We start from the raw sequence: 17,931 nt of genomic DNA, 5'->3' as shown, positions 1-17,931 counted from the left end.
ATTTCTCCTTACTAGTTGTCGGTTTATTTGTTTTGAACAGAGCTTTTTTCCCCTGTGTGCTAACTGCTGTTACAGACGCGGCGCCTGTCGAGGGTTGTGATATTGACAGAGTAGGAGGTATTATGTGGTTACTACCAATGTTTTTGGCATGAGCACTTTGCAGTTCTATCATGGCGGCAGTATTCCCTTCTATTTGACTGCCCAAGCTATCTAAATGTGCACTTATCATTCGTGTTCTCTCTAACAAGGGGAGTAGGAGGGATTTTATTAACACCTCTAATCTGTTGGTGAAATCTGTTTCTAGATGTAAGGTATTTAAAGATCCTGAGAAATTAGAAATAGTGGGCGAATCGTTTATCTCCGAGGAGAGAGAGGGACCTACCGACTTGGAAGATCTTGTAGTGTGGGGAACAGAGGGGTTAATTTTTTGTATTTTCGTTTGGATTCTCACAGATGGTGATCCCCTTCTTTTCCTTTTTTTTTTCTTTTCGCTATGATGCTGAACTATGGTCAATGGGGAGATTGAGAATAATTTGGGGGAACTTGATAATCCAGATGTATTTGAACAAGGTGAGGAGGGATTTGTAATAAGCACAGCGTTTGTGTTAGCGCTGGATGTTATATCATCATCGTCCTCCGCCCTTACCGCTATTAGGGGAGTGGGGCCCTGCACTAAGTCCAAGTGTGTCCTCCCTGGAGAAACAGCTTGGGCTAGTAACCCCAGAGAGGAACGTTCCCCAGTTAATAAATCTAGTGAAAGACGCTTCTCTGTGTCAGCTATTTCTTTTTCAAGTACATTTGTTACCCTCTTAAAAAATTGGTCAATTGTCCCAGTAGCAGTTCCATGTGATGTATTGACAGTTATAGTGCGGGATTTTCCCATTTGTGTAGACATGGTGGAGTACTAGTCAGCAGGGATTGTAGTGCGGATATCCAGATATAAAGACGTATAGAGGTAGGTAATTCCTATAAAGTCTTTGACAAGTCCAAAGAATGGTCACACCAAATCCAGAGGACAGTCTTACCGTATAGTAATGTCAGGGGGGTGGCCCGTCCCGTCCCTCGTCGTCCTTTGACGGCCTTAGACGGCCCGCCCTTTGCCCGGGCTTAGCCCGGCGCTGCCCGCGCGCGTCCCGCGACGCGGAGGGAGCCTCAGTGTTTTCTGCGCCTCCAGGCGCGATGATGCTCCTCAGGTGTGGCAGAAGTCGGAGGGCAGTCTGGGAGCTGTAGTCTCCCCCTACGCTGACCGCGCGATGGAAGGTAGCGGCAGCTAGGGGAGACACACAGCGCACACGAAGCAGCGAATCCGGAGAGACGGGCAAAGTCAACGAGCCCCAGCACAGCACAGGCGAAGTCAGCTAGAGATGTGAGCCCCGCTCCACCGAGGGAGCCTCAGTGTTTTCTGCACCTCCGGGCGCGATGATGCTCCTCAGGTGTGGCAGAAGTCGGAGGGCAGTCTGGGAGCTGTAGTCTCCCCCTACGCTGACCGCGCGATGGAAGGTAGCGGCAGCTAGGGGAGACACACAGCGCACACGAAGCAGCGAAACCGGAGAGACGGGCAAAGTCAACGAGCCCCAGCACAGCACAGGCGAAGTGAATGAATGAATGAATGAATGAATGAATGAAAGTGAATGAAAGTGAATTTATAACAGCGCGATTGCTGCCCTGAGGCGTCCAAGCGCTAAAAAAAAGGAACCAGTGAAGGATAAAGAGGTTGAGAACCAGAAAAAGAAGAAAAAACTGAGTTAAATTAAACAGAATTGAATAGGTGTGTTTTTAATTGTTTACGGAAAGAAACGAGATCAGGATTGGATCTCAGGTGAAACAGGAGGGAGTTCCAGATCTTGGCGGCGTTAAAGGCGTACGTCCTTCCGCCAGATCTAGACCTTTTGACTCTGGGGACTGCTGCCATGAAGGCCTGACTAGAACGCAGATTTCTACCTGGGTGATACTGGCTTACTAGATCACGGGTGATTGGAGGACCCGAATCCCAGAAAGCCTGGTGGGCAATACACATTGCTTTAAAAGAGACTCTCTTACGCACTGGGAGCCAGTGAAGATTGATCAGAGCCGCCTTTACTGACAATCTACGAGGAATCTGCAGCAGAGTACGCACGGCACAGTTTTGTACCAGCTGAAGTCTCTTTAAGGTGTACTCTGGTGCACCCAGATATAGGACGTTGTTGGAGTCCAGCCGTGATTGTATCAGGCCCTGTATGGCTATCTGCTTTGCCTCCATTGGGAGCAAAGGAAGAACTTTCTTCAATGTCCTAAGTATTCCAAAGCAGGTGGCTGAAAGCTTTGTGGCCTGGGTGTTGAGTGAGAGACTCCTGTCCAGCCATACCCCTAGGCTTTTGATGTTATCCTTCGGGGCCGGGGGGAGACCTAGACAGGGGGGCCACAGTAAGTTGACAAATGTGGGGTCGGCAGGGCCCAGGAGCATGAGCTCCGTTTTGTCACCATTAAGTTTTAATGATGACTGAGTCATCCAGGTCTTCACCTCCTCCAGACATTCGGTAAGTCCCCCTGATCGTGATTGAAGAGCCTCATGCGCTAGAGAGACCACAGCTGGGTATTGTCCGCATAGGATATGATCTTGACTCCATACGGGCGAACTACCTCAGCCAGTGGCCTCATATAGACGTTAAAAAGCGCGGGGCTTAATGAGGAGCCCTGCGGGACTCCGCACTTCAGGGGAATGCTAGAAGACACTGTCTGTCCATCAAACACTTGGAATGACCTGTTGCTCAAGAAAGATTTTAACCAGAGCCACGCCTTGTCCACAATGCCGACATCCGAAAGACAGTTCAGTAAGGTGGCATGACTGACCGTGTCGAATGCCGCACTGAGATCAAGGAGGATCACTGCCACTGCTCCTCCCTGATCAAGGATTTTCCTGGACTCCTCGATGACCATTAGGAGGGCGGATTCTGTTCCATGCTTAGGCCTGAACCCTGTCTGGGTGGTGTCTAACAGCTGGTTATCCTCAAGGAAGCTGACCAGCTGGAGATTGACATACCTCTCCACGATCTTACTCACCCAGGGAAGCAGGGAAATCGGACGATGGTTCCCAAAGTCCGATGGTTCCAGATTGGGCTTTTTTATCAGCGCTCGGACCATCGCCCGTTTCCAAGCAGAAGGGACAATGCCCGAAGTCAGCTAGAGATGTGAGCAACACAACTAAATAATCATTCATTTAATTTCATATCTTCATTTGGATAAAACATATCCATAAAAGAAAAATAATATACATCAATAAAAGATACTAAGTAATACAAAGCAAGCATTCCAGCCTACTGTTAGAAGCTTCCGCCCTTCTCCATAGAAAGAGATCTTATCTTGACAGTAAATGGGGCTTAAACAGTGTGACAAAAAAATAGTTTCACAAAAAAGCGAATGAACACAGTAATTTGACTGTGGGAAAGAGCCCCTTTTTAAGATATATTGACTACATGAGATTTCACAAGCACAGCCCAAGTACTGTGCAGGCAAAACCTAAATAGTCTTATAAAAACAGATGGATCTGAGACCAAAAGGAAGCAGGGAGGCTTAACTTCAAAGCCAGGTATGTAAAGCATTTAAAAACACCAATTTAGTAAATAATTAAGACACAACACACAGTAAAAATCCACCACCAATTTATCAAAATAGGAAATATTTGTATCTTTTTCAAATGACACTAAAATGAAAAACAATCCACTGTAGGTAACCAGAGATGTGAATGTTTAAAGATTAGACCCTTTCTGGTGCTTAGAAACCAACAGTGCCACTTTTGGACATTTGGTTGCCTTTGACAGGGACAAATTCACACTTAGCAACTTTTCTTGAGGATTTCTCACCAGACGTCGTGCAGCTTCCACTAGCAGGCCTAATTCCATTAGAAACTCCTTCCTGAAGTTCCTCCTGCAGATCCAACGTGTCCGAAACACAATCCAAGGGTCTGGAATCTCCAAGATGGTCCTTGAAAGTTTGGGACTTCAGTTCCCACAATCCAAGGGTCTGGAATCTCCAAGATGATCCTTGAAAGTTTGGGACTTCAGTTCCCTCAATCCACTTGGACAAAACCCTTACATATCCACTGGTAGTACTCCCGGCTGAGGATTCTTTGTGGTGATGCTCCAGGTGAGACCTGTTAACCTGTTGCTTGCAGGGAGTCCACTCTCTAGTCCTTTTGAAGCAGGTTTGATCCACAGGTCTGTAGTTTCAGATTGTGCAGCAGACTCAGTGAGTCAGATTGCAGGGCCTGGTTGGTGCAAAAATCAACTTCCAGCAGGGACCCTTCTCCTCTCTTAATGTTCATGCAGCAGATCTGAGAGGCACTGCCCCTCTCAGATACTTATTCAGTGTTCTCTGGGGTCGAGCAGGAGGGCAGGAGGGCACTCCTGTCCAATGAGGTGTAGGGCAATACCCCAGAGCATGACCACTTCCTCCAAAGTGTGGCACAATGATATCCTAGAAAGCACACTTCTCCAAAATTCAATATGTCAGAATTTCCAGCAAGGAGAGAAGAGCTGGCTAAACACACCTCCAGGATGGCCAATCTCCATTGTTCCCCCCACCCTTGCATCTGCTAATTCCTTCCTTAAGCCTAGCATCTGGCTGGGTGCAAAGAGGAGAGTTGTAAATGAAACTGGTGTCTTCTGCTTGTCTCCTCCCTTCATAGAAGGATTTTGTTTACGAACCCTCCCCCTGCTCTGGCATTCCTGTGTAGCAGAACTCTGCCCTCCCATAAGAGCTGGATAACCCCAGGGGCTCTTTATCACCTCATTAAATGAGCCTGGCTAATCCACTCAATCAATCAGGGCAGGCCCCTGGAAGGTTGAATTTTGTCTTCAGACAAGAAAGACTTATAACTTCTTGTCTGTATATTTTATGAGAAATTCTACAATACCATGTGTTGGATTTCTCAATACCGTTCTGAGAAGTCCATGAATGCTTTTTTTAATTATTAATCTCCTAGCGAAAATTATTAGTTAATAACTTCTTGCCATGTTAACCTATGTGGTCGAGGATTTGCAATGGGAAAAATGACTTGGGCCATTTTTTCAAAACCAGGGCTTAACAAAACACCTTTTATAAGACCTCTGCTTATGTCTACAAGTCCCCCACCCCTGGAACACCTAGGAGAGACTTTAGGGGTTCTGAATAGGTAAACATATTGCAGATCCTCCCTCCACAGTGCTCCTAGCACCAAAGTCGATTTTGTGAAGCACTTTATCACAATGGGGGTGTGTGAAATGTGCAATTTCACTTAACCCAGGGCATATTAATAAAATATAAATAACAGAAAGGGTCCTCCTTTTAAACACCTGACCTCTCACCCACCCCTGGGACACCCAGGGGAGACCCTAGGGGTACCTAATAAGCCCAAACATTGTAGTTTATTAATTGTTAAGTGCCCCAAACACTAAAGTGGAGTTTAGGCACAATTTGCATTTTGAAAGCAGTCCTGCAACACAGGGCTTCTTTTAAACTGACCTCATGCTCCAGCAGTGCACACATGCAAGTGCAGAAAAGGCGGCTGGCCTCTACACTGCCCTGCCTTATTCTATACTAGGGACTTAACCACAGTTTTAATCCCCCGGCCCTATGATGTACTAGGAGATCGTGCCAATCACAGGGCTGTATGTAGGTGTTTTCACTGCATTCTAAATGTCTTTTTCAGCATAGCACTGGCCCCGGGCCTGGTTAGGCAGAGCCCAGGGTCAGTCAGAGTCAGTTACCACCAGTTCCATTCAGTAAAACATTGGGGGGTGCCCAGGGCACAGGATGACTTTGCAACAATATAGATGTCACAAAGAGCACACAGTGAAAATACTTACACCATAGAACTTTTTAAGTGTGGGATATGTCCTGTAATTTGGAAAATACACGCAGGAATTTCCCACATGTGAGGAACAAGTTGCAGGCGGGTTGGAAAAACTTAACATGGTACATCTTGGGAATTTCGCCACGACTCTGTATATATGTTCTGGAGGGATTCAAGCTGATGAGCCAACAATGAAGTTTGTGAAGTGACGGTTTTACCTATGTGGCATTTTGCACTTTTATCATGAGATGTGACTAGTCAAACTAAGACCTGTGTAGGTAAAGATGGGACCCATCTTAGCTTAGGCTTTGCCTTACACCCAGTGGCAGTTTGGGGATGTACCTTGCACCCCAAGTTACTAAACGGGATTCAGCACACATCTTTGCTCAATGCAGACCCTCTGACAGGGCTGCTGTGCTGAAAAGAAGATGTTTAACGAAGTGGAGCTATCTCTTTGTTCCTGAAGAACACTGACACCTTGAAAGGGTCCAGTGTGTCACACACTGTTTCTGTTGCTGGTCCCGATTTGTTTGCTGTTGACAGAATTGGCTGTGAAGCAATCGTCAGTCAGAGAGGGAGAGAGAAAGAGAGAGAGAAAGAGAGAGAAAGAGACCCCTTGTGTATCAAATCACCAGGTTGGCACCTAGTAAACAGAAAGGGATAGGCAGTAAATAGGAAATGCTGGCAGTGCTTTAGACATTGAAGAATATTGTGCCCAGTCCGAATGGTGCTTGTCATAGGTCAATGTGCCTTGGAAATGGAAATCGAATGCCTCATTTGTGGCTTTAGTTCTCTCTGGAAAACCAGTTCATGATTTATTCGGAATATTGTCTAGGAATACGGTTTGAAACCACCACTTTTTTGCAATTTTGGGAGGTGTTAAGGTTGACCAGCATTGTGGAATTGCCCGTACTTCTGCTTTTTCTGTCTGGTGTGCTTTATTCTTCACATTGCGTTCATTTTGGAATGCAAGACACTCTGCAATATTTTTGTGATGCGTAAAATGCGTGGTGTCGGACCGAGGGAACGAGCTGGCCATTCCAAGGCCTCTTTTTCTTGCTGCCGGGGCGATCTCTGCCCGCACTGTTTGTTGGCCTATACTGGTATTGTTTTTCATCCTAACAGTGGTGGTTGTAGTGGGTGTTCCAAATTCCGTAACAGATGCCAGTTCTTAATCTTAAGTATGATTTGGCTAAATTTATTCGTGTGGGGTCAAAATGTGGAGATGCAAACCAATTTGTATTCCTGTTGTTTGACTTTTTTAGTTAGTAGGCACAAAGGTGACCCTTGTGGCAAGCAGCAAGCAGCATCTTATGCAAAATAATGATTATCTGTCAAAGTAATTAAGATAACGGCTGCTGTTTATTTTTTAATATTGACTGGATTCATTTTGATTGTAATCACCTTCATAATGCATTGTATGTATTGTATTGTGAGTTTTATGTTTTTTGTAAAAGTTTGATTTACATGTATGTTTATTAATGGAAGCCAGAGGTCTTTCTTTCAGTATGACATGTTTATCGGATGATATGAACATCTAAAAGATTCAATGAGATGTAAACAAATGCTACAGACCATTTAAATCATACAATGACCTGAGTAAAAAGCAGCATTCTAAGTGACGGTTAGGTTTTTCGTTGGTTAGAAAGTTGTAAGGTCCTACCTAGTCGTCTGTGGGACAAACCCGTTATTCTAATCATGTTGTCAAAAATAATGGCAGCTTGTAATCTAGGGGCATATTAGCAACGGCCAGCGATAATTATCGCTGGCCGTGCTTAGCGATAACTTTTTTATCGCAGGCTATCTCTGGAATGTATCGCCCTGATAGCGCATTATTAACAACACCAGGGCGATAAAAATTCCAGAGATAGCGAGGTTATCTCCGTTTTGCAGGGATGTTCCCTGCAAAACGGCGATAACCTTGCTGATACGACCCTGTGGTTTTTTAGATCAAATCATCTGTAATACAGAACTGGAAACGGACCCTCCAATCCCCTTAACCTGGTCGGATCATTTTCTGGTTAACTTCCGGATATCAGACCAGATCAGGGCCATGTCCCACCTGGGAGGAAAGCGACTGAATATAATAGAGCCCTCAATAAAATATCTCTGCCATCTCTTCAGGGGGCGCTCGATTTCCTCTGTCCCTTCTCTCACGGACAATCCCAAATTGGACGCCTGTGCTTTAGAATCATGGCTCAGGACCAACATCGATGCGGTCGCCCCACTGACCTCATGCACTCCGGAGAGGATCTGTCGCTCTGCTCCTTGGTTCAATGAGTCCTTGGGAGTTAGAAAAAAAAATGCAAAGGCCTCGAAAGAAAGTGGCACAATCATTATCTCTCGGAAGATAAGATCATTTATAAGGCAGCTTTAAAATCTCATCATAAGATGATGAAAGTGTCCAAGATATGCTATCTGCAGACCTAAATTGCGACCACTAACAACAAAGGCAGGGAATTTATTTGGATTGTAAAGTCCTTTACGGCACCCAAGGCAGCCAGTAGGGAAGCCCCGGTATAGGCAGATTGGACAAGCCAGGTGGCCCGCTCCTTTCACGAAAAGATAATGACGATCCATCAATCCTCCCTCGCCGAGGCTGAGGGTGATATGACTTCATCTCGCATCTATGATAAAATAATCAGGCTCCATTCTCCCCCAGCACTCTCACAAGGGCCATCACTGTTACACTTCTCGGCCATTGAATCTGAGGACTCAATTGCATAACTCATGGGCTCAAGTCAGGATCACCAGCAGATGCATGCCCAGCTAAATTAATACCCGTCTTAGCATCGACCACAAACCAACCAGTCAATAAGGTGCTAAACACCTCTCTTTCAATGGGCATTGTGCCATCACTCTGAAGGCAGGCAAATATCCAGCCATTCCTAAAAAAAACAAATACAGACCCAAGCGTTCCCATGAATTATAGGCCTATTTCCCTCCTCTCTGCCTTCTCCAAAGTGTTGGAGAAACATGTTAATAACATGATCATGGAGTACGCAGAAAGTAACAATCTCTTGCACCCCACTCAATCTGGCTTTAGGCCCAATTATAGTACTAAAACAGCTCTGTTGGAGGTGATGGAGCATCTCAAAGATGTGCTTGATCAGGGGGGTCGAGCAATTCTCATATTACTTGATCTGTTGGCGGCGTTCGATACAGTGCCACACGAGATGCTCCTCGACAGACTGAGGAGCATGGGCATTGGAGGTTGGGCTCTAGCCTGGATAACTTCCTATCTGAAGGATAGAGAACAGGTGATATGGACTCCCCCTTTTTCAGCCCTAATGCCCAGTATGAAGATAGGAATCCCACAGGCCTCTTCCTGATGGAGGCAAATGACGCCAAGATAATTTTCTATGCTGATGACACTCTGCTGATTTTTTCATGCGACAAAAGCACAGACTTCAATGGGGACGCAACCAGATATTGCCTCACAAAGGTTTTTAAATGGCTGAAGGAGAACCAGCTGAAGTGCAATCCTGATTAATCAGAGATTGTTTTCTTTGGCCAGCCTTCTGTGAGCAGTTGGAGCCAATGGTGGCTGGGGGAACTATCCACCCCGAGTGTTGCCCAATCCACAGTTAAAAATGTGGGCGTTTACATTGATAACACCCTCTCTGTGCGATCCAAATTTCAGGCCCTGGTGGGAACCTGTTTTTGGCTTACTTCGAATGCCGAAAAAATTCCTCCTTCCTCCCGCTCCTCCCACTGGACTCCAGGAAGATGGTGGTTCAGGCGCTGGTTACATCAAGATTAGAATATGCCGAGGTCCTTTACCTGGGTCAACTGGACTGCCTCCTTTAGCGCCTCCAGGTGGTGCAGAATTCAGCGGCTAGGGCAATTCTCAGATTGAAATATAGGTCTCATATGGCCCCTCATCTCAAGGCCTTACACTGGCTTCCAGTGAGGAAGCATATAAAATTGAAGGCCATGGTAATTTTCTTTAAAGCCCTCCGCGGTAAAGTTGTTGGATACCTCCAAAGGCGTGCTTGTCGCTACGCAGCCACTAGAGCACTTAGATCATCCTCTGCTGATTTCGCCTGCGTCCCCAAGGTACACGGCGTGCAGAGGCGGCAGATCTTTCAGTCTCCTGGGGGCTCAAGAATGGAGCAAACTTTCAGCGGGTCTGAGAGCATCCACTGATATGACCACCTATAAGATATAGCTGAAATCAGGTATTTTTAAGAGTTAGGTCGTCCTCGGCTGCAGTCATGTGTGAGCCTCTAGCTCCTGGACACTCCTGTTGCGCTTTACAAGTTTAGATCAGTGGCGTCACTAGGGGGGTGCGGGGGGTGCGGACCGCACCGGGTGACACCAGCACACGGGGGTGACACCAACCTCGTTACGCTGTGTTGGCTGCTGGCCAAACTTTGCAGCCTCGCCTCTGCCTCCAGTCCTTTCAATATCACCTTCTGGGTCGCTCCAATGTGGACTTCCTCTCTCATGCTCCGGTGGACTCTTGGCCTGGTAGGGGAGTACTGTAAGCCAGAAAAAGGCCTTGGGGGCTTGTGGCGAGAGCCCCTGGGGCACCAAGGAGTCCTGCTTCCTGGTCTCTTCCTCTGTTGCCGGTGTAATACTTCCGGTGCAAGGGGGAGGAGGGACTTTAAATTCCGATGGCGCGGAACTGCGGAGTGGAACTCGGCTGTAAGCAATAGTGCAGAGGAGGACAACACGGAGGACACGGTAGCGGACGCTACGGAGGAGAAAGCGGTGGGAGAGCAACCAGCGCGACCAGAGGCCGGCGGATCCAGAAGGGACACCCTGACCAAGGACGTGGATGAACGGGAGGTTTGCAGGAGCCAGGATGACCACCGGGAAGGCGTGCCGGACGAGGTGACCTGGGCTCTGTCACAGAGGAGGTCCATGGGGTAAGTCGTGAGAGGGGTGACACCATATGTTACCCGCACTGGGTGACACCAACCCTAGTGACGCCCCTGGTTTAGATCATTCATTCATTTAAATATTCAGTTTAATACAAGTCAGAATTTAAAAAACGCTATAGCTCCGAATATGTAGAAACCTGCCGTAAGATTCTATCTTTTCTATAATTACCCACAACATTGAAAATAAACATGTTTTCCTAAATATCTCGTTTCTGATTATCACTTTCTATCTAATAAAACAGAACAGAAAAAGGCATTGTCAGATTTCCTTTTTGTTTTTAAAAATGTGGCTTTAATTATGTTGTGTCTTGCCTTTTATCCTGGCTTTTGTCAGATTACAGGCGACTATGTTCGTCGCAAATTACCTGCAATGGGGAAATTAAAGACATGCTTTTATACAGGGATTGCGGGTCCCATGTTTTCAAATATTTTAGCAATTTAGGAACCGAAAATTCTATGGCAACCGAGATTAGGAGAGCAATTGCATAATATTGCAGTTCTGGAAAAAGAGACATCCTGAACTAACATAAATCCTTTTCAAACATTTTAGAGAGGTCAGACTAAGTGGTATGCGCGCATATTCCCCCTTTTCTTCCTGATTTTCAGCTGTCTATTGTAGATAAGAGGGATGAACTATCACATAAAATGTTCTTTAATTTTATTCCTATTTTTTAATGTATTTTATTGGCATTTTATATAAATCCTCACCCATAAAAGAGAAAAAAAGAAGGAAAGACATTACATTGGGGATGTTCAGATTTTACAATAAATGATTTCAGTCTTTTGTGTACAGGCACTGCTAGTGCTCATCACTACTGGTGATTTCTTATAGCGAACTCTCTACTCATCTAATAACCATCTCAGTACATAGCAGACATTAGCAGTAGTCCAATAAATTGCCCACATCTTTATTGAGTGACTGCTGTTATCTAGTACTTGCTCCACAGTTACATCTGTACTACATTGTTTAAGTGGGTAGCTTTTCAACATCGGTCCTGTATACAAGCATACCAATCATGGGGGCATATCAACAAGGGCTTTATCTCTGCTTTTTTGGCTTTAAAAGCCAAAAAAGGAGAGATAAAACTAGCGCCCTATCAACAACAGGGTGCTAACATGCCAATTTGCATGTTAGCACCCTTTTACTCTACGCTTCCCCTTGCATCTCTAATGAGATGCAAAGGGGGCGTTCCAGAGTAAAATAATAGGAGAATTATCAAGAATATCGCTAACCCTGTTAGAGACAAAAAAAGCAGCGCTAACCTCGGTTAACGCTGCTTTTTTACGTCTGGTATTTTTCTGACTTAGCCATGATATCCTATGGAAGGAGGATATCATGGCTAAGTTTGCCTGTCCCTATCAACAAGGTAACGTGAGATTATCGCTGGGTTTCCAGCGATAATCTCACGTTAGCCTGTTAGCGTGAGGATTTTTATCGCTATTGAGATAAGCGTTGCTAATAGCACGCTATCTCAGCGATAAAAATTCACGCTAGCCGGCAATAATTATCCTAGCGCTAAGTGCGCTTAGAGATAATTATCGCCGGTTGTTGTTGATATGCCCCTCAGTTATTTGAATGCTACTCTAACTACTTAACACTAACCAAATAACAAAAAAGAAAAACCTGTGCAGAGGATTGAAATGAACGATCTTGACCAGTATAACCTAAAGGGAGTCTCAGTGGGGATTGCCCACAAGTGGGCCAGGGAGGGGCCTCTCATTGCCGCTATGCCCCACTCTCCTGGTTACCGGGCCCCTTACTATCAACTGCCTGTACACGTCTCCTACTGGAATCAGTCGCAGTGCCGTAACGATAATTGAGGGGGCCCCCCTGCAAGGTATATGGAGGGGCCCTCCCGACTCTTATCAGGAGCCCCCCGGCCGAAGTGCAGTGCTGAGGGGGCCCCCTGGAGCTTAGGGGCCCCCCTGCACTGCAGTCCCCTGGGCTCCCTGGAGGATGCGGGGTGTGTTAAATCCAGCGCTTCCGTGTTGGGACCCTTGTCCTGGCCCTTCCTCCTCAATACTGGTGCCCTCCGGGTTCTCCCATGCTACCAGCGCCTACCTCCACTGTTCAGCCATTGGGCGCTTCCTCGTTCCCTTGGCCTCTTTCCAGCTTAGCACTCTGCCCTCGGCCCATCCCACGTGATGACATCTTTGTTCCAGCTTTCGAACCTGGGCCCCCTGGCTGACTTCCATTCCAAAGCTATTCTGAGCTTAGCGAGTCCCAGTTTAATTTGCTTCCTTTAACCACAAAATAAATAATCATGGTATTGTGCCTGTGCAGTCGTCTTTCTCAGCAGGTGTGCCTGTTTGAATATTTCCTGTGTATGCATTTGTGCCTGTAAAGCAGGCTCAGAGTATGTTCTACACATGTGCCCAGAGTGTTGCCTGCATCTGGCTGCCCAATAACAAAGCAAGGCCCACTGGCTTTACCAGCGCCTGTTGGTTGTGGCCTTGCTCGCCATATTTTCTCAAATGATCTGATTTTGTTGTTTCCCACAGCTGTATAATGCTTATCCTTTCATCGGATTCCTACCCGGAGCACACAGGAAGGTCCTCCGGAACGTGGCAGAATTCGACGCATTTGTAACCGGCACGTTTGTCAAATATCTCGAAAAATTAGATACCAATGACCAGCGGAGTTTGATGGATGCATTTCTTGTCAAGCAGAAAGAGGTAGAGCATGCATACTTGATCAGACTTACAGTAGATATTTCTTTTTAACTTGTCCAATTAACTATTTTAAGTGATGAACTATACATAGAGAGTGGCCTTCTCAGCAGTGGTGGTGGTGATAAGCAGGACGTTTGCTTCGGACACACCAGGAAAGCACAGTATGTTCTGTAAGAGTCGGACAGATTGAAAAAGTTGATCTCACAGGGTATCCCTGAGTGTCTCAGTCTTGGCTACCATAAACGTGACTTTAGCATGGCATGTATATTTCAAAGCTGTTGGAGGCTTCTGCGTTAAATCTGAAAACACAAACGGTGCTGGATCGGAGTTCAGACACATTGCACAAGACCTGTGTGTCTGCCATGCGTAACATGCCCTCTACCAAAAATGGGCTCCCTCAGAATGGAACTTATGCAGAAACTTATTCGGAAGTGTATTGTATTTTTACAGCATCTTAAAAATGGGCTTGAAATATTACTCTTCTTACCAGGGTTGGGCAAAAAAAGTCAGTAAAAGGAATAGGATGTCTATACACTCTGGGCCTGATTGCAATGTTGGTCAGAGTTGCCTCCGACCGACATCGCCGCAGAATTGGGACCAACCAACCACCACTCGGCGGTCCCGGCCGCATTATTACATTACGTCCGAACATGGTGTGGTCGCACACTATCATGTCCCTATGGGAGCTTGTGCTGCGGTCGGAAACCGGTCGCAGGACAAGCTCCCATAGAGAAATGGGAGTTTGTGCGAATCCCTGCACCCTGTGGCAGGCACCTCATGAGGTGCCTGCCACATGGTGCAGGGATTTACAGGGGGCACCATAGGTGTCCCCCCCTGGCCCGCAACTATAAGCCACTGAGGCAAGGGCGCCTTGCTTGGGGACCCCAAAGTCTCTTTCCGACAGCCTTTCCATGTCAGAAAGGCCGGCATGGAAGGACTGTGTGAAACCGACATCATAATTTCAATGGCAGAAACACCATCCTAAAGTGATTATGTTGCAGTTCTGATGGGCCGATGGGCTCCCTGAGCCTGTCGTCGGAAGCCAGACGGAATGACCGGCTAGTTTGAGTTCTAACTGCCTGCATTGTAATTATGTGGCAGAAGTCAAACCAGGGATGTCAGTCGGAAAGCCTCTGGCCTGCGGTCGTAGGCTTTCTTCCCTCTGTGTTTTTCGTACGTAGCAGAATTAAATGGGTCTAGGAAACCACCCAGATTTATTCTGCACGATAAGTAGATAAATGACCAGATTTAGTGTGAACTGCTCGAGCTGCCTGAACTTTTTGTACTGTCCAGTGGTGGCAGGCACGGATCGGGGGTGGGGCGGCGGGTGGGGTCGTGGGGAAGTGGGTGTAAACAAAGAAAAAGAAAATTGCTTACCTTCTTGCCACTTCCTCACTGAGTCTCTCCTCCGTTGTACCTCGCTCCAGCCAGAACAGGCAGCACATCCAGGCTCCCAGTCAGCCAATCACAACTCTGCAATGTAGCATTGTGATTGGTCTGAGTACTGTGGTTCGGTGCTCAGACGCTGACTGGGAGAATGGATGTGCTGCCTGTTCTGGCCGGAGCATGTTCTCCATACATGCTGTAATGCAGCCTGCATGGAGAACATGCAAAGTACACATGACTGTTTGGCTGGCCCAAGACAGCCGGCCAAACATTCATGCGCACTTACAGTGTGCTCACCGCTCCCCCTGCTCTTGTCATGAGAGCAGCCCGTCCACAAAGCTGCCGGGCATCAGGACAAAATAAAATGATAATAACATCAGTTATTATCATTTTGTTTTTCTTTAACTTCACTGCTAAAAAGCAGTGGGGCAACTCTCCTCTGCCTTAGCGGAGGAGCCGCCACTGATTCTGTCTGAAGCCCCAAACACCCAAACTTGTAATTTTACAGAGGTTTGTGGACTGATGTGGACTTACTACCTCACAGCTCACCTTTTTGTTGGATTGTAGGTCGATGAAGATCTGATAAAATATGCAGATATGCCTTGCGCGCATAAAGCGTACAGAAACATAACCAGCCCTACTGATTACTTTGTTTTGAAACACACACCTGAACCATGCCGTATGTTTCTCTCCATTAAATACTTTGCTTTTGCCTCAACTTAGCAGCCCTAGTTAAAGGGGTATTTGACATCCTCCCCAGTCAATGAAATGGCATGTGTTCCTTCAATGTGCAATCTGATTCCCCTGGTAGGACTAGATTAAATGAGACTGCATGAGTGTTAGTACAATTCTGTACCCACCTCTGCAATCACTGACCAGTGCAAAAACAACAAACTCAACTATTGTAAAATTGTGTTACTAATTCAGAAAATTTGAGTAAAATGTAATAAACAATTTGGCACCAAATGATAAAAATCCAATCAGTGGAACTGGGGATATGCCGTTTCAAAGATTTAAGGTATGTATAGAACTGAAAAGCACAAAGTACCACTCACGATTTTCTGGTGGTGCGAGACTAGGTGAAAGTGACAAGTTGAGGCCAACCACGTAGGAGTCCAGGCCAGATACAGGGACAAGGTTAGTCCTGCTGAAAAAGTTGCTTTCTAAAGTTTAGAGTGAAGAGTCCAGCTCACGGTGGAGGAGGCCGCAGGGAGAGCTGTAGCACAAAGAGCAGGTCGGGTGTCAAGGATGATCATTACTGTTGCATTGTGGCTGATTGCTCCTGGAGCTTCACATTGGCGTTCCTGGCGGGCTGTTGGTGCTATAGTGAGAATTACAGATCTTGCATTGCCAGGTGTTGCTGGTGGTCCCTGTAGTTTGTAGAGGTGGGTTCGCCAGAGCTTCGCATTAGGGGCGGCGTGGGCAGAAAGATCTTGGTGCGAATGGGCCCGTTCGCAGTCGTTAAGATCCCAAAACCTCTGGATTTCTCCTTTTCTTCTAGTAGGAGCTCAACTGATGCCACGGCAAGGTTCCAAGACCCAGGACCCACCTCTTGGGGATCAGGAGTCTAGAAGGGTTCAGGAAGGTCCAGTTACAGGTCCAGGCAGGTTCAGTGTAGCAGGTCAGCTGGCAGTTGCAGGGAGGCCTCTGGAGCTTGTGTTCCTATACCTCAGATCAGGAGGCCAGCTAATTTGCCTTTGGAGTCACTCACGGAGCTTGGAATGAAGGGTGCAGGTCCAGTCTTCAGACAGCAGGGCAAGCCTCAAACAGTACAGCAGTCCTTTGGCAGCTAGGTAGGCCTTCTTCTGTAGTGTACACAGGCTGAGGAGTGTACTGAAGGGGAGGTATGGGAGTCCAAATTTTATACCTAGTGCCCCCTTTGAAGTGGAAGAAGCTTCTGGACTCTTGCCCCTTCAGAGGTGTCTTGATTTCCTGCCTCCCAGCCTCCCAGTCTGTCATGGGGCACAATAGGCTAGAGTGAAGTCCTTTGTGTGCGAGCTGGGGCAGTACCTTTGAAGTGCAAGGATGGTACGTGACAGCTCCCCCTATCAAGCCAGGATGGCAATCCTACCAACACCCAGATCCTCCATCTTGATACTGTCTGGGTGGAATACCCAAACGCCAACTGCTACACACATCTAGTCATGTGACCCAGGTAAATTCAAAGAAATTGAAAAGCAAGCAATGGAACTACACCTTCCCCCTCCTCTCTAAAGAAAGATGACAGCTCTGGGTACTGCTTGACTCTTGCCAAGGTTAGCTGCTGTGCAGCTATCATGACATGCCGGATCTACTGCATATAGTAATTTTTAATAGCCTAGGAAGTGGGTGGACTATAGCAAGAACTGCAGCACCACAGTCTTGATGGCTACACTTTGATTATGTGTCAAAAGCCAGCACTTTTAAAAGCAATTAGATTATTTAATTAGAAAATAGGACTTGACTCGACAAGGCCAATGCTATTAAAAAAAATCAACAACCACAAGACATATATATTGCTCTGAGTCCGGATATTGTTTGCATGTTAAGGAGACTAGCTTTTATTAGTAGTAAGATGTAACTATTTGGTACTGCTATTGACTAATAAAATAATTATTTAGTAGGGTCACACATATCCTTCTCTTTCTAGATAAAGTCTAACCAGGATACATACTTCAATGACAATAATCTAAAATGCGTTGTGAGAAATCTCTTTGCAGCTGGAATGGAAACCACTTCCACATCTCTTCGATGGGGGATGCTACTCATGATGAAATACCCTGATATTCAAAGTAAGGAATTTAAAATGCAATGCTGGCTTTGTTTTCGCCTTTTTTCAAACAAGTGTCGATGGATGAAAGTAAACAGTGGCCAAGCCAATTGATCGCACTTTAAAAAAGTATATTGGGATAACAAGTGAGGACGCAAGGAAGCAACATGGTGTTGTAGCACCGCCATTGTCGGAGGACTAGGGATGCATGGTAGGGAGAGGCAGGAGGTGAAGGAGTAGCTAGTAGGCTGAGGCCAATGAATACCCTGTTGAGCAAGGAGACCCTGAGGAGGAAAGAGGAAAAATGGGGCAGGAGCAACAGGGTGGAGGAATTAGACTGAAGTATGCTCAGGAGAAATGAGGAACGACATACAGGGAATGGGTAGGATTGAAAGGTAACAACAAGATGCACACAGTTAAGTAAA

At 46.4% G+C, this 17,931-nt stretch overlaps 1 protein-coding gene across 4 annotated transcripts in view; it reads left to right on the top strand.

The window, feature by feature from the left end:
* The window catches only part of LOC146816633 (cytochrome P450 2K4-like), a 481,215-nt gene that overhangs the window by 340,469 nt on the left and 122,815 nt on the right, over positions 1-17,931 (top strand). For all 4 annotated transcript variants that reach the window (XM_085610514.1, XM_085610511.1, XM_085610513.1 and 1 more), the window contains 2 exons: positions 13,201-13,374; positions 17,387-17,528. In XM_085610514.1, coding sequence (XP_085466640.1) covers positions 13,201-13,374; positions 17,387-17,528 — 316 coding nt within the window. The remainder of the gene's footprint in view (positions 1-13,200; positions 13,375-17,386; positions 17,529-17,931) is intronic.

The sequence above is a fragment of the Triturus cristatus genome, chromosome 6 (assembly GCF_964204655.1).
Source record: "Triturus cristatus chromosome 6, aTriCri1.1, whole genome shotgun sequence".
Classification (NCBI taxonomy): Eukaryota; Metazoa; Chordata; class Amphibia; order Caudata; family Salamandridae; genus Triturus; species Triturus cristatus.
Note: the sequence above shows the minus strand (reverse complement) of the source record. Positions and strands in the feature narration are given on the sequence as shown.